Here is a 16,321-nt window from a genome sequence, read left to right on the forward strand (position 1 = left end):
CTCCTATGCCCGGCTTTGACGCAGAGCAGTTGTGCTCATAGCAGCCGTGGGCAGGAAAGGGTTAACTCAGAAGGTCCCGCTTGTCCATACTCTGCAAGCTCCCAAGGTCCTTAGGACTGGCCCTCGCCAGCTTCAGGGAGGTGACCTCTGAGCCCTGGGGAGGTCCTGCCTGATAAGAGTGTCTTTGTTTACCTGGGGCCTTGAGCCACACCAGACTGTCTCTGCTGCAATGTGATTTATGGTCAGGCCTTTGGCCACACAGCATCAGCTCGACTTCCAGAGGGGTGGGAGCCTAAGAGCAACCACATGGGCAGGCAGCTATGTCTATGTGACCAAACCCAGTGAGAACCCTGGACCCCAAGTCTCGGTGACCCTCCCTGGTCGGTGGCACTGCACGTGTTGTCACTCATCACAGCTGGGAGAATCCAGCGTTGCCCACGCGACTCCCCGGAGAGGGCAGGACCGGGACCCCACGCCCGGTTTCTCTGGGACTTGGGCCTGTGTGTTTCTTCCCTTTGCACGTTCTAACCTGTACCATTTGCTGTAATAAACTGTAGCCCTGAGCATTACAGCTTTTCTGAGTCCTGTGAGACTTAGCAAATCATTGAAACTGAGGGTGGTCTTAGGGACCACCAGACTTGCAGTGGGTGTCAGAAGTGAGGTTGTCTTGAGGACCCCACACAAGCAGGAAATGTGCAGGTGTTTTCAGGTGTGCAGAGCACGCAGAGCCAGCAGCAGGACAGCCGAGGGCTCTGCCTTCAAAGGCAGCCTCAGTCACCCCTCACCAGCCTGAGCCCCGGCACAGGGAACCTGTCATGCTCTGGCCTCTGACCTCCCTGTGTGTCTTCTGCACCTGTGAGCTAACCAGCATCCTCTGTACTAAACTCATTTCCTGCGTAGATCACCGAGTCGATTTCTCCAGATCCAGAATGCTGACTGATCCAAAGGATGCAGTCTCACCGGGACCTGAGACGGGACCACTGAGAAAGGTCGTCATGCCAACGGCCATTCCACCTGGAGACCAGGAAGGAGCAGGTGTGCAGCCCTGAGTGGGAACAGGTGTGCCACGGCAGCAATCAGCCGCAGGTGAGATGGCTGGGCATGCTCTTTGAGGCAGAAGGAGGGACAGACATGAAGTCCAGAATGGGGTTTCTCACTGAGACACCGGGAGCCTTCCAGGCCCATGATGGAGTCAGGGACATGCTGGGATGAGGGCTCAGCAATGCAGCTTCATTCAAGGGAGGCTCAGCTATTGTATCTAATTCCTTCCTTGTCACCTGCAGTTTGGGGGTCCCCGAGACCACCCTCGCCCTAACCCCGATTCTCTCCAGCAATCATGCATAATGTGCAATTGTTTACTTATGGTCTGTCTCCTGCACAGGGGCAGCCACTGAGGGTGGAGGTGTCCCTGGTTTACGCACTGCTGGGTCCAGAGTGCCTGGCGAGGACTCGGGGAAGGCAGGGTGGGATCGCCAAGTTCCCGGGGCTCAAGACCACCCCCGCTCCAGCCTGGTAGGGAGGACTCACCAGGGGTGATGGCCAAAGAAAAGGCCTGGAAGGTGCCCTCCATCACCGGGAACTCGCTGAAGGCCCTCCTGACGTGGGGCAGGAATGGGTCTGCTTTGCCAACACATGGTCATTGGCAAATGCTCCTGCCCAGCATCCCCACGCCCGGGAGGAGGATGCCCCAGATTCCCCCGTCGGCCATGTTGTCTGAGTGGAGCACCTCGGGCACTAACCCAGGCCTAAGGTGTTGGCTCGTGGCACTCCTTGACCGCGTGACCAGTTCTGGGATGGGCACAATCAGAGCCAGTGTGACGAGTGAACCACAGGGCTTGGGAGGCTGCTGGGACAAGGGCTTCCTCTTTCAGGACCCTCCACGCTGGCAGGGCCAAGGCCCTCTGCCCCTCCCCCATGCAGCTGCCGGTCACCAGGGCACCTCTCCTTCCCCGCTGCTGTCCTTGCTGGCTGGCCCCTGCATCCCACTCCTCTGTTTGCACCACCCCCCACAGAGGCTCCTGACTGACAGATTGCAGCCACAGCTCCCACGAGGGGTCCCGATGCCTGCCCTGAGTCCAAGGTCACAGCACCTCCCTCTCTGTGCTGTTGGCACCCTTCCACCCACCCCCAGGGCCACCCCCTCGGGTCCTGGGAACACAGCCCGTAAGTGCTCTGCAGAGGATGGCTCAGTCCTAAGCCCCCGGGAGAAGTGCTACCCCACCAGTTCTGCGAAGAGAATCCAGTGTTAACCCACTGGCCGCTGCTCAGAGCACCTGCCGGAAGCCATGGCCCCCATCTGCCAGGCGAGCTTTCCAGCTGCATCCTGGCACCCGCTGCTCATGCTGTAGCCCCGGGGCCACGGGTGACTGAGAGGCCGGAGGACCCTCAGGCGGAGGCCACAGGTGCTGAGCGCAGCCGAGCTGGGCCAGGGGTCCTGTGCAGAGTCAGCCTCCCAGTAAATTCTCCAAAGTTCAAGTGTCACGTGCTTCCACTCAGCTCGGACTGGCGACCAGAGATCTCCGGGAGGCGACAAGTGACTCCCTCTGAGCTCAACACCCAGGAACTGGATCTCCCACCAGGGCCACTTGAACGGGAGGCTTGTCCCGGGGACCCCTGGGCTGACGTAAGGGGTGTAGATATGTGGGTCTTGGGGGTCAGACTCCCCCCGCCCCAGTGTGTGGACACACCCTGTCGGGGAGAGCGCTCAAGGCAGGCACTGCAAGTACAATCACAGACACCCGACTGGCCCCCATGGGAGGGCCCCCAGGAGCCCTCCGGAGCCAAGGGCCAGGCCTGATTGCCCCTGGGAGACGCCCCCTGGCCTGTGAGAAGCCACGCAGAACCCAGCAGAGAGGAGGCCAGGCCTGCTGGGCAGTCCTCGCCCAATGGAATAAAGGGTCCCCAGGAGGCCAGGCAGGGCTGAGCGGTCCCCGCTCAAGAGGCCAATGGGAGGAGGGTGAGCCCAACCGGCTCAGCAGGGGGCAGTGAGGGCCACCCAGCACCGCCCAGGAGTCTCCAGGGCCCGCCCGCACCGCCCCCATGCCAGGACCACATCCTCTCTGGTGCCTGCTGCCACTGGTCAGAAGTGTCTGAATAAAGAGCTCCCAGGGCTCCCTCTCTGGGGTATTCGCTGAGGATTTCACTGGTTTTCCTTCTGCAGCGTCAGGACGAGATGAGCGCTCTCTTAAACTGGAGAGACTGGGCAGGGGAGGCGGGGAGGGGCGCTTGGGGGGCACACCCATCCCTCCTTCCACCGGATGTGCAGCAGCCCAGCAGACCAGCCAGGCGGGCTCGTGTCGTGGCTCTGAGGGCACAGGGCCCCAAGGGCAGGCTCAGAGGCCAGGCCAGGGTCCCCACAGGCTGAAGTGCACAGAGGCCGGATGGATGACAGCCCCAGAGGTCAGGCCCACGAGTCACAGGGCAGGACGTCCACCGCTGGCGAGGAGCGGCCAGGCCTGGAAGAGGCGATTGCAGCACCAGCAGAGGGACTGTGCTCTCCTGCCAGCTCCTCCGGCCCCTCCTTGCAGCCCTCAGGTCCCTGGGAAAGGCATCCAGGGCTGCAGGGCCGTCAGGGGCAGGTGTACAGCGGGGCGGGGGGCAGGGCCAGGCCCAGCCTCACCCCAAGCGGCTCCCACCACGGGGGGCACGTGCAGATGTATGAGGGGTTGTGTGAGGGTGTGACGGGCCCCATCCCTGGCCGCCTTCCCCCAGGCTGACCCCAGAGCCCCAGTCAGGTTGCTGTCAGGGCAGCTTAGCTCCTACGCCCTCTCTGTCAGGGCTGCCGGCTCCCCCTTCTCAGCCCAGAGCCCACGCAGGTTCTCCCTTTTCCAGAAAGTTCTAGAATATGGACACATATACCCACAAGGAAATAGCTATGGCTATTTCATGAAGATAATTTCTGAAAGTGAAACCACTAGGTCAGAAGGGTCTGAACCACTATGAAATTGCTCTCTAGAAGGGCTGGGTCCATGTAATTTGTCTTCTGACTTCCATACCGAGCCCCTGTACTAAGAGACAGAAACCCAAATTGACCGCCCATCAGAGTACCCATATCTCTCCCAATCAGGGAGCCCTACTTGTCCCTCCATGGCCACACCCGGTATTTGCTTGTATGTTTTTTTTTTTTTATAAACTTTACTTATTTATTAACTTATTTTTGGCTGCGTTGGGTCTTCATTGCTGCGTGTGGGCTTTCTCTAGTTGCCACGAGCGGGGGCTTCTCTTTGTTGCGGAGCGTGGGCTCTAGGATGAGTGGGCTTCAGTAATTATGGCACATGGGCTCAGTAGTTATGGCTCATGGGCTCTAGAGCACAGGCTCAGCAGTTGCGGTGCTCGGGCTTAGCTCCTCCGCAGCCTATGGGATCTTCCCGGACCAGAGCTCGAACCCATGTCCGCTGCATTGGCAGGCGGATTCTTAACCACTGCGCCACCAGGGAAGCCCTATTCGTACGTCTACATGCATGTTATTCACCCTTCTGCCTCTTCCAGCACCCGCGCCTCCTGCAATCTCTGCTCCATCTTCAGGGGTCCTTCTCTCTGTGTCTCCGTCTCTGTCTCTCCTCTTATAAAGACCCAGTCTCTGGATTCAGGGCCCACCTAATCCCATATAACCTCATCTTAACTTAGTTACATCTACAAAGACCCCATTTCCAAATAAGGCCACATTCTGAGGTCCCGGTGGACATGAATTTGGGGGGACACTCTCCCACGCAGCACACTATGAAACCACAGTCCATATAAACGGCTTTGGAGGCCTGCTCCCTCAGCCACCGGCTCCCCACGCTGTGCTCCAGCCACGCGTTCCCCGCAGGGTGTGGCCAGCGTTCCGGCTTCGTGTCCAAGGGCGTTTGCATGGGCCGCTCCCTCTGCCCCCACGTTCCCAGGGCTCGTTCCTCACTGAATTCTAACATCACCTTCCTGGTCATCCAAAGCAAACCAGCCGTCCTGGGCATCCTGAGCCCCACTGTGAGGCACTGACCTCCGTGCGGCACACAATGTGGCCTCGTGAGGCCACATGTGCCTCTAGCTAGATGGCGCCCCCAGGGCAGGGCTCTGTCTCTGCTCACAGCTGCACCCCACCCCCTGAGCAGCGTTGGGCGCGTGGCCTGTGTGCAGGGGCTGAGGGTTCCAGGCAGAGCCGGCAGCTGGCAGGGCCCCCAGAGCAGGCGTCTCAGCATGCCCAAGCAGCAGGAGGATGGCTGATTTAATTGAATTCCAGAATCCCTGCAATAAGCTAGGAAATGTATACCTGCAACTTGTGGGCCCGAGCTGAGCAGGCAGACGCCTCAGGCCTCGTTACGCTTCCCACAGGAGGATTTACTGGGGCCAAAGGCACTGCAGCCTGGATTGGCTCCAGCCCGCCAGCTCGCTCAGGGTGGCTGGGTGGCAGGTTTAGGGGCGCCTGCCCAGCCCTGCCCAGCAGGCCTTGGGGGTCAGGACGAGCTCCCAGCCAGTCTGGGCAGTTCTCTCTGGTCTGCTCCCTGGCCTGCGTGAGAAGGGGTTAAGGGAACATCTGTCCAGCTACTCAGTTGTGCCAGTGTCATCCAAGGGATCAAGAGGGGCGGACACCTGCCAGCTGGCAGGGCAGGGCCGGACAAGGGCTCAGTCCGCAGAGTAACCAGCGTCCCCAGATGGACACGTCAGAGCCCCACGTGAGGCCACAAGACAGCTGTGAGGTCAGCACCCAGCGTTCGGGAGGCTCTGTCCCCGTTCCTAGGCCCAGGGGGGACCAGATACTCAGCCTCCTGCCACCCAGGGAAGGGTGCCAGCAGCGAGAGCTGTCAGCACAGAAGCCTGAGGAGGCCGCCTGGCCGGGGTACAGGGAGGTGGGGGGCGAGGAGGCCAAGCGAGGGCAGGGCCCCCCAGGCCACTTATAAAGACTGGCTTTTATCCAAGTGGGGGGACGGCCTGGAGAAGAGGAAGGGGCGCTGAGCAGTTCAGGGTCTCACCGGCCCCGGGCAGAGGGCAGGGACGTGCCTGGGGGTCAGCCGGCGGCGCCAGGAGGAGCCTGAAGGGCTTGCCGCCCCCGGCCCTGCACCGGCGGACAGGCGGCGCGGGGGAGGGGAGCCATTAGTTTGGAATAAATAGGGGTGTGTGTGGTGTACGGGTTACGATGGCTGTATAAAGAAGGTTCTGGGTCTGTATGTGAGCGTGTGTGAACGTGTGTGCATATGTGCGGGAGTGTGTGGGCATGTGTGTGAATGAGTGTGTGCGCGTCGAATGGTTGGTGTAGTGTGTGCATGTGCTGCCTGACTGGGGTGGCCTAAGGTGACGTGTGTGACACACCCTTCCTGAAGTTCAGAACAAAAGAACAATCGAACGCCCCCCTGGGCTGTGGGGCGGGGCCGCCTGTGTGCCGGCAGACGGCAGACGGTGGTGAAGTCGGCCAGGGCGCTCCGGACCCCTGCACCCACGCCCTGTATCTTGTGACAGTCTCTTCCCATCAAGGTGGTGGGGGGAGGTACACTTCCCCTCCCCCGGAATCAGCGCTGGCCTGTGTCCCACCCGGATGGTCAGATCAGGGAGTGTCATCGCTCGAGCCCCGGACCCAGGCCTCAGGAGGCCCCCGCTTCCGGGGAGCCCCTGGGGAGGCTTCCGGGGAAGACAGAAGACCTGGGCTAGCCAGCCGAGGCGAGAGGCCACCGCTCCACACCCCCCATGCCCCAGCAGAACCCCGACAGACCTGGAGCAGCACGTGGAAGGGGTTTCCTTCCCAGCACAGCCGGGCAGCTGAGGCTGGGCCCTCCGGAGGCCGAGGGGGTGTGCGGGAAGCCCCGTGAGGATGAGAAAGCCGACCCCAGGCCTCCCACTGCATGAGTTTGCGGCCAGCGTAGCACAGCACTGGTGGGCGTCAGCACTCATCTAAGGACTTGTTACGGGTCGAAACGTTGAATGGCCTTCCAAGAGGATGTGCCCAGCGCCTGTGAATGCGACCTCATCTGGAAAAAATCTTTCCAATGTTATCAAGTTAAAATGAGCTCTTACTGCTTCACTAAATCCCCCGAAGCAGACGTGGCAGAGGGTGAAGGTTGCTAATCGGCTGACCTCAGAATAAGATGATACTGGTGATCAGGCGGGCTCAGCACCACCACCGCGCCCGTAAGTGGGAAGGGAGGAAGGGAGGGGCTGTACCTAGAGTGGGTGTCACCCCTGCCACCCTGCGTAAGTCGGAAATGTCTCTAGACATGCCCCGGGGGCAACGTCACCCCAGTGAGACCCCTGCCCTGCCTGACGTGCCGGCTGGGGTCCCCACGACCCACACACCCTGAGCCACGTGGGGCTCAGCTGCAGGAGGTGGGCCCGAACACAGAGGAGGTGCAGGCCAGGCGCCCTGCACCCACCCCTGCGCCCCATGCACTTACTGAGCACCTTCCCACCGAGCCAAGTGCTTCATGCAGGCCCTCAGTTCTCTGCCGCCACCTGACAAGTTGCCCAAACTCCATGGCTCAACCCAACTACACTCTCAGTTCTTTTGCTCATGCACCTGCCAGGTGGGCAGGGCTCAGTGACCATACTTGCCTCTGCTCCACACCTGGGCAGCTCAGCTGGGTGGGAGGACCCACTTCCAAGATGGCACCATCACATGGCTGGGGGCCAGGGCCTTGGCTCCTCCCCACGTGGTCCCTCCCCACGTGGCCCCTCCCCACGTGGCCTCTCCCCACGTGAGCTGCTGGGGCTTCCTCACAGCATGGCGGCTGGTTCCAAGTGCAAACATCCCGTGTCACACAGCCCAGCGCACGGCCCGACGCGCACTGTGCTGTGTCAGCCAAGGCAATCACGAAGGCCAGCCCAGTTCCAGGGCAGGGAGCAGAGGCCCCACCAGGACCAGAGGAGGGCACGCAAGTGGGAGATGCTACGCCAGCATCTTTAGAGACTCGCCTGCTACACGTGAATCAAATCACTGTAATCCTCACACCCGCATCTGAGGCAGACGTGTGTTGCTGGTGAGCAACCGGGGGTGCAGCGCAGTCAGTAAGTTGCCCAAGGCCATGCACAAGGACAGCGGAGCTGGGATTGACACCCAGACCCTCCGTCCCCAGGGGGTGGACATTCCCTTGTTGCAGCTGAGTGGAATCTTTTGGACAACCCGCACGATTCCAGCCACGAGGTTGAGGAGTGTCCCCTAAGGATATCCTCGTCCACCTTCAGGACCGGCAAAGGGGCGGCCCGGTCGTCACACCCCGTCCGTCAGCAGGCGGCGACCCGCGGTCCAGCGGTCACTGTCTCCTTCAGCATCCAGCCTTGTTTGCTGTTCGCCACAGAACAGGTTGGAAGTCTGGCCAAACACTAAAATTCACACACGTTTCCCCAGCTGCCTTATTCCTTGCTGGTCTAGCACGGGGGTGGGGGGCAGAGTCACAGCCCCCAGAGATGCCAGGTCTCAATCCGTGGGACCTGTGAATAGTTACCTTATAAGGCAAAAGGGCCTTGGCAGAGATTATTAATTAAGGTCCTCAAATGGGGAGATTGTCCTGGGTGATGAGGGTGGGCCCAGTGTCATCACAAGGGTCCTTATAAGGGGAAGTGGGGGGTCAGTCAGAGAAGGGGACGTGACGGCAGAAGCAGAGGTTGGAAGGATTGGCTCTGAAGCTGCAGAGGGGCGGGAGGCAAGGATGAGGACAGCTTCTAGAAACTGGAAAAGCAAGGAAAGGACTCTCCCCGGAACCTCCGAAAGGAACCACCTGCCCAGACCTGACCCCCCCAGACTGGGATTCGCGGGGAGAAGAAAGCCAGATGGCTTTGAGCCGTGAGCTCGTGTGATTGTCATGCAGCAGGGCAGCCTGCCACCCGGTGACTGTTCCCTTCCCCAGGGCCTCCAGTGTCCTCTCGAGGTCTGCCCCGGAATTGTGCCCAAGACCACATCCATCTCAGAGGTCCGAGGGCTTGGCCCCCATCCTTTCCACCCTTTTGGAAACTGAAATCTCACTTTGTTTGGTCCCCAGCCTCCTCTCCTGGCTGCGAGGTCTCTCCCGGAGCTGCTGGCTGGGGCGCAGTCAACACCGCCAGGCCAGAGGTGCTCCTGGGGAGGGCTTCGTGGAGGGGTCAGGTGTCTCTGGCCGTCAAACCGCGTCAGTCCGATGTTTGCTGGGAGGGCTGGAGGGCCAGGCTTGCATCCCATGGTCTGTTGGTCACAGGCTGGGGGTAGTGGGCAGGAATCAGGAGGCAGAGGCAGGGAGGCAGCCCTCCTCGGGACCCCAATGCGGCAAGCCTGGGGCTCCCATAAAGAGGACTTCCTCTCCCATGCCGCCAGCTCTCCCAGGCCAGCAGCCTCCTGCACCTGCAGCCAGGCCACCTGGTGGCCAGCACCCACCCGCCGGCCCCCAGACCAGGACTGGCTTTGGGGGACAGCGAGGTGCTGGTGTTTGCTTCTCTCTCCTATTTGTAGGTCACACTTCGAATTTAAATTTTAATCTGCATTTAATTGCCGTCATTGTCTAGGTATTATATGCTCAGAAATGAAGTCTAAGATGGAGCAAGATGAAAGTGTGCCCCCGACCTGCGGCACCCCCGTCTCTCGTCCCATCCCCGAGAGGCCCTAACAGAGCTGGCTCTTGATTTACAGTGAAAGCAGCCTCCGCCTGGCGCTACCTGTATCACGCCTGCATTTACAAATTCATTTATTCCTGGGCTCCTGTTCTCCTGAATTCCAGCTCTCTCACTTACAATTTGGTGGCCCCCAAAGGTCATCAGATGAGAAAGGGAGGGCACACAGAGAGGTGGAGGTGACGTGATGACACAGGCAGAGACGGGGCAGCCACCAGCCCAGGACAACAAGGATGCTGGCAACTCCAGGAGCCGGAGGAGGCCCGGCCCAGATTCGCCTCGGAACCCGCAGGAGGGAGGGCCCAGCCCTGCAACCCCTGATCCCAGAGTGCTGGCCTCCGGGCTGCGAGAGGATAAAGTCTGTTGGATGCAGCCCCCAGTTTGTGGTTACTTGTTGCAGCTGCGCAAGGTGACCAGCCCAGCTGGATGGCGGGTGAGAGCTGGGTGGAGAGCAGGTACAATAAATGGTGCAGCCGCGTCTAGACGATGGGCTGTGGGTCTGCACTGGAACGTTCTTTCGGCTTCCCCGTGTGTTCGAAAATTTTTCATGACAAGTGTTGGGGAAGAAATGAAATGTTAGCAAAATAGAAACCTGTCTCTCCCCACCACCGCTTAACAAAATGAACAAATGTTTAAAGACCAGCGGTCTGAAGGGCAGCTGAGCTCTGGCCAGCGGATCCAGGGCCCCCAGATGTCCCCGCGCTACCGGTGCAGAGGCCTTCCCCTCCCCGGTCCACCTCAGCTTGGCCTCCCACTCCTGCACCCGAGCCTGCCTGACCTCCATCGGGTCACCCATCCTGGTGAGGCCTTAGCAGGAGGACCCTATTTCTCGCCAACGTGTGAGGCTGGACATTCTAGGGACGGAGGGTAGGGCCACGTCCTGCTCCGCCCATGGAGGCCACCCCGAGAGCCCTGGAGCGGGACAACCCCGTGGCAGCAGGGCCTCTCCGTGCCTGGGCTCTGCCTGCCGCCAGCGCCCAGAACAGGGCCCGACCCACAGGCCACAGTCAGCACTTGCCCATTCAAGTGACAAGTGAATGAGAGCATTAGCCACCACCCCGCAGCTGCCTCTGTCCTGGGGACGCCGTGATGGACACGAGGGCGCTCACAGCCATTTAGGTGAGTCCCTGTCTCGGGCAGAGAAAATATCTCTTAGCTCTTTTCATGTCATTGCTGTTGTTATTCAAGCAGAATAAATATGACCAGCCACCAGCTGGAGGCTGGCCTCCTGCCTGCCGCCCCAAGGAGCCGGAGGGCTTCCACCAAGAGCGGCTCTGGTCCTGTGCCCTCCCCTTTGCGATACGGCCTGGAAGCAGGACACAAGCCTCTGTTTGGACCTCAGCACAACAACCTCTTGCTGAGCACTCTCAGGCAAGTCGCTTTGCCTCTCTGGCCCCCATATTCGTAGTGAAACGGGTACAGCACCACCAGCCTCAGAGGCGACCTGAGAGCCAGGGGCGTAGTGCAGGTGAAGTGCCATAGAGAGCCTGCAGCTAGCTGAGCAGCGTTGCTGTTGCAGGTGCTTGGATGGCCACCTGGCGTTAGACGTTTTCTCCTGGAACGAAGTCCATGTTGGGGTGAAGGAGGGGAAATCCCTGTCGAGAGACAGACCACGCCCACACAGACAGATCCAGGTCCTATTCCCGGGCCCTGGGTAAGTAAGCAAGATGCCTGGGAGGGGCCTGCACCCCGGAGAGGAAAAGGGCGGGAGGAGGGCTGGGCAGAGGAAGTCCAGCTGGGTGCAGGTCAGAGACGGGAGTGATGGGACCACAAGCCCAGGGACACCTGGGGCCCCCAGAAGCTGGAAGAGGCAGGAAGGACCCTCCCCGAGAGCCTCTGGAAGGAGCGTGGCCCTGCACACACCTTGACTTCAGACTCCGGGCTTCCAGAATGGTGAGAGAATTCATTCCTGTTGTTTCTGGTTTGTGGTGCTTTGTTACAGCAGCCCCAGGAAGCAAGTACGACACCCCAAACCTGCCCCTCACACAGCATCCCCCGCTTGAGAGACGACTGCTCCTTCCGGGTCGATAGGAGGTCGATAGGAGGTCGATAGGAGAACCTTTGCGTCTTCCCATATTCCTGTCCTCCCGGCCACGTCCAGCGCATTGGCGCATGCTGGCGCGTCACTGGCAGCTGGGTGCCGGTGCGCACAGTGGGCCAGAGACATGGTCTCGGAGCAAGTGCATCCGACCAGGACGAGAAGGACTCGTATCCAGACGCACGTCCCCAGCCCTGCCTCTGCTGCCTAGGTTTGCAGTGGCTTTAGCTGGCCTCCTGCTTGTATTCATTCATTCATTCATTCTAGGAATGGGCTCACGTGATTATGGAGGCTGGGAAGTCCCACAACCTGCCGCCTGCAAGCTGGCGGCTCAGGACAGCGGGTGGGGTAGATCGGCCGGCGTTCTAAGGCCTGAGAACCAGAGGAGCCAACGGGGTGAAGCCCGGTCCGAGGGCAGGAGGAGGTGAGACGAGGTGTCCCTGATGGCTAGTGAGGTGGGAAGAGGGGGCGCGTCCTCCTGCCTGCACCTTGGGTGCTACTCAGGCCCTTCCGGATTGGAGAAGCCCGACACCGGCGAGGCCTCTGCGGCAGGGGCCCGCGGCCAGGTGAGCTGACACACGAGGCACTGTCTCCGCCTCTCCTGCCTCCCGGGTCTCACGCCCTCCCCGGCGCCTGTTTGGCTCAGAGGCTGCGTCACAGCAGCGATAGGTGACGGGCCTGCTCACACGCCCCACTGCTCCCCCGCCAGGCAGCCCGCTCGCCCCCGCTGACCTTCCCCGGGCATCACGTGGCTTGCTCCCTCACCCCCTCCAGATAAGGCACCTTCTCAGCCGGCCCTGCTCTGCCCTTTGAGTACCCTCGTTCCCTACCCTCTTCCTGATGTATTTCTCTGTGTGACACTGGGCAGGACACACAGCAGGCCAGCTGTGTCCCTGGCCCAGAACACCAGCACACAGCGGGCACCCAAGCCGTGCCACCCGAGGGAGTGACAGCTGGAGCCCAAGGCACAGCGCTGGGGCAGTGCGGAAGCCCCACACCATGTGGCCACTTAGTGTGCCCCCTGCCCCCGCCCTGGCCCAGAGCACGGTGACGGGACCCAGATGGCACTGTTGGCAGTTGTAGCCGTGAGGCTCTGCCTCATGGAAAGACTTCGTGTGGCAGGTAGCACGTTCTGACCCTGCCTCGGGGATTCTCAGTCTGCTGCAGCCAGAGACGCTTTGCAGAGGGTGTAGGGCTAACCACTCCCCAAATTGAGGGCTGGCCTTTGTCTGGCTCCAGGAGGGACCCGAGGCCCCAGGCGTCCTGATGGGAGCGCCGTCTGCGGGGCCACGGCCGGTCAGAGTCCCCAATGGGGGTCACGGCGGGGCTTTGGGCTGAGTGGCATCCGCTCCCCCTCCGGAGGGGCTGGACACTGGGGGCAGCCACGTGGGTCCCACAGCTCCGGTAAAAACGGGACGCCGAGGCGGGGAGCCCCCGGCTGGCAGCACCCCGTGCGTGTGCCGTCACACGTCAGGGCCCACGGGGAAGACACCGGACGCTCCTGGTCGGGGATCTCGGGGTCTGTCCTGCGCCCTCCCTCGGCTGAGGTTACTTCACGCCCCCTCCCTGCCGTGAACCAGGACCGTGAGAACAGAGCCCTGAGGGGGCTCAGGGAGTCCTCCCGGGGGGTTGTCCAACCCGAGGGGATCTCAGGGGCCTTGGACTTGTGGTCGGTGTCAGAAGCAGGGCTCTTGTGTGCACTGGACTCCCCCTAACTTTGAGGGTGACTAACGCTCACACGATAGCCAGCACAACTGCTTGCAAAACTCACCCGGGGGCACCTTCTGTGCTGTGTCCCGCTGCATCCCAGTAATGAGAAGAGAGCCTGACACAGAGCAGGTGCTTAATCAATATCGGTTGGAATCAGTCAATTGCCCGGTTGGATGTGAGGATGGGAGAGAAGCAGGGGTGCCTTCCAGATTCCATGAGTGCTGTCTGGGCCTGAGGACCCAGGCACTGGGTCACAGTGACAGAGAGAAAGGCCAGGGGACGGGTTGACCCCTCTGCTAGCACCTGGCCCCTTGCTGCTTCCCAGGGAAAGCGCTGGCCCTGTGAGAGTTGGAGATGACCTTCCGTCGCATCTATGTGGACGGCGGGTCCTCCCAGGCTGCAGGGGCTTCCTGCTCTGAGGGCTCCGTCCCGGTCCTGGGAGCGCCAGGTGGCCTTTGATGAGCCGAGGGTCCCTCAGTGCATGGTCTGACCTTGATCCAGGCCACAGTTCACACCCAGGTCACATAGGCTGAGCCCACTGGGTGCTGGGCCGTCGTCCACTTGTACTCACAGCCTCTGCTCCTCACCCAGTGGTGGCCGCGTGTTCACGCGCTCTCCCCACTGCCACAGCAGTGTCCGCTCCTCAGGCCTTCACCCAGGCCTCTATTTGACTCCTCCCCCGCCCCTGGCCTCCTTTTTATTTTTATTTTTTTTATGTTTTTATTTTTGCACTATGCGGGCCTCTCACTGTCGTGGCCTCTCCCGCTGCGGAGCACAGGCTCTGGACGCGCAGGCTCAGCGGCCACGGCTCACGGGCCCAGCCGCTCCGCGGCATGTGGGATCCTCGCGGACCGGGGCACGAACCCGTGTCCCCCGCATCAGCAGGCGGACCCTCAACCACTGCGCCACCAGGGAAGCCCCTGGCCTCCTTCTTAACTGTGACCTATGCCCCCTGGGCCCTGTCTTTGCCACAGCCCTCACCACCGACTGTCACCCATCTGACTCACTTATCGTGTCTCACTGGGGTGAGGATTGGGGCCTGACTGCAGGCAGCCCTCAAGAGCAGGGCCAGCCAGCTGCCTGGGGTGCCTGCCGACTCCTCGACCCCTTGGCCCCCGTGAGACCCACATTGGGCTCCTGGCCTCCAGACCGAGGGAGTGCCTCTGGCGTGGCCCTCCCTCCGGTGGCCAGGAAACCGCACGCCCGGTGACAGTTGTGAGAGCACATTCATCCCACGGGCTTTGCCAAAATCAATCTGTTTGAACAACAACCCTCTGACAGAGCCCTGGGGTTGGGGGACAGACGGAAGCAGCTGTCACCAACAGCTGGTGGGTGCCAGGAGCCTCCCCCAGGGCCTCCCTGCGGGCCCAGAATGGCCCTGGGCCGTCCCCACCCTCTGGCTACATCCCTGCTTCTACTGCTTGTGGCCGCCTGGAGGCTGCGGGGTGGAGGAGGATTGCATTTGTTAGATGAGTAACGTGGCAGATTAGGTTTGCTGGGCAGAGGCTCCTGGCACCACGCCGTCCCTCCCTGGTGGGCAGAGCATCTGTTTGAGGTCATTAAAAAGATGGTGATCGAAACATCCTGCGGACTAGATCCAGCCATGAGAGAGCACAGCCCCCAAGGACAAAATCCTGGCCCCATCACTTAGGCTCCAGAGCCCCCAAGGGGGGGCGGGGAAGTAAAGCCCAGGAACAGAAACAGGCGTCTAGCAGCTCCCGGGTACTGAGAACGGGGGGCAGGTCACCATCTGTGCCTTTCCTGGAATCTCCCTGCCCCACACTTCCCCATCCTGCCGTGGGCCCGGAGAGGGCAAGTCAGGGGATCCCTGCCCTCCGGCCACCACTGAGTCCAGCCCATGGAGCGTCCGCAGGAGAGCAGGGCCAGGGGCAAGAGAGGAAGGGCCCCTGGCTGCCGCCCTTGACCTACCTGGACCACAGCCCCTGCAGGCACCCTGCCCACGTAGGGTCCCCTCCTCTCTCCCTCCCCGTGTGTCTGTCTCACTCCCTCGGTTCCCACGTCTGTCCCCTCCCCTCCGCCCTTCAGCCCCAGGTGGGACGGCTCCTCCTGGGGTGCCAGCCCCACCTGTGGATGCCCACGCCCCAAACACACCCGTGTCCCTTTGCAACACGGCAGCTGTATTTCCTGTGGAAAAAAAAATGCTTGGTGGATGCCCTGGCGTCTGCGATGTACATTCACAACCAATCCAAGTCCACTTCCAATAACACTGCCGGGCTCCACAGGCATATCCGCTCCTTCCTGGAACACTGCTCTGTTCACATCCCCATGAGCTATAACCACCCAATACATTGTGCTGGTATCATTTTGAAGAAACTGTTACGTGTTAGGACAACTAGAATAAGAAAAAGTGAAGATTTTGTTCTGCCTTCATTTATTCCTTCTCCAGCTCTCTTCTCTTCTGCAGACCTGAGTTCTGGCCTAAATCATTCTCCGTCTGCCTGAAGGCCGTTGTCCACCATTTCTTTCGAGGCAGGTTCCTGGCGCCTGTCTCTTTTCTATACCTTCCTCAAAGGGCCCAGGTGGAGGGTGCCTGACTCATTCCATTTCATTTAAACCTACGATTTTCAACAACCCTACGACATGGGCATGATTTTTTGTGTCCTACAGGTGAGGAAACTGAGGCCCAGATTGCTGTGTGCACAGCATTGGAGGTCATTCACCCACACAATGACTTTAAAGCCAGGCTCTGAACCACTGCACCTGCGCCCAGGAGACTCTGCGGGATGGGTGAGAGATGAGCTTCAGTTGGTCCAGCCCTGCCTGGCCCTCCTGGGAACCCCGGCCTCCTTCCACCTCCTGCCAGCCGCGTCGCTAACACGCTGTGGGCCACGCCCTCAAGCCTAGCTTCTTGCCTCATCAGGATGCAGGACACGGCCTCACGGCCTCTGAGAGGCTCGTGAAGTGCCTGCCCAGCTGCCAGCTGGCCCACTTGTTGCCATGGAAAAGCCCAGAGCGTGTGGGCCGCCTGGCAGCCCGACACCTGCTCCCCTGGGACCCCCCCCCCCCCCC

The 16,321-nt window shown here is 61.0% G+C and overlaps 1 protein-coding gene across 1 annotated transcript in view; it reads left to right on the top strand.

Moving 5' to 3' along the window:
• The first annotated feature begins 9,730 nt into the window (after nucleotides 1–9,730).
• Nucleotides 9,731–16,321, top strand: part of FBRSL1 (fibrosin like 1) — a 108,456-nt gene continuing 101,865 nt past the window's right edge. Inside the window, exon 1 of the mRNA XM_007456689.1 lies at nucleotides 9,731–9,976. Within this exon, the coding sequence (XP_007456751.1) occupies nucleotides 9,731–9,976 (246 nt within the window). The remainder of the gene's footprint in view (nucleotides 9,977–16,321) is intronic.

The sequence above is a fragment of the Lipotes vexillifer genome, unplaced genomic scaffold (assembly GCF_000442215.2).
Source record: "Lipotes vexillifer unplaced genomic scaffold, Lipotes_vexillifer_v1.1 scaffold1529, whole genome shotgun sequence".
NCBI classification, from domain to species: Eukaryota; Metazoa; Chordata; class Mammalia; order Artiodactyla; family Lipotidae; genus Lipotes; species Lipotes vexillifer.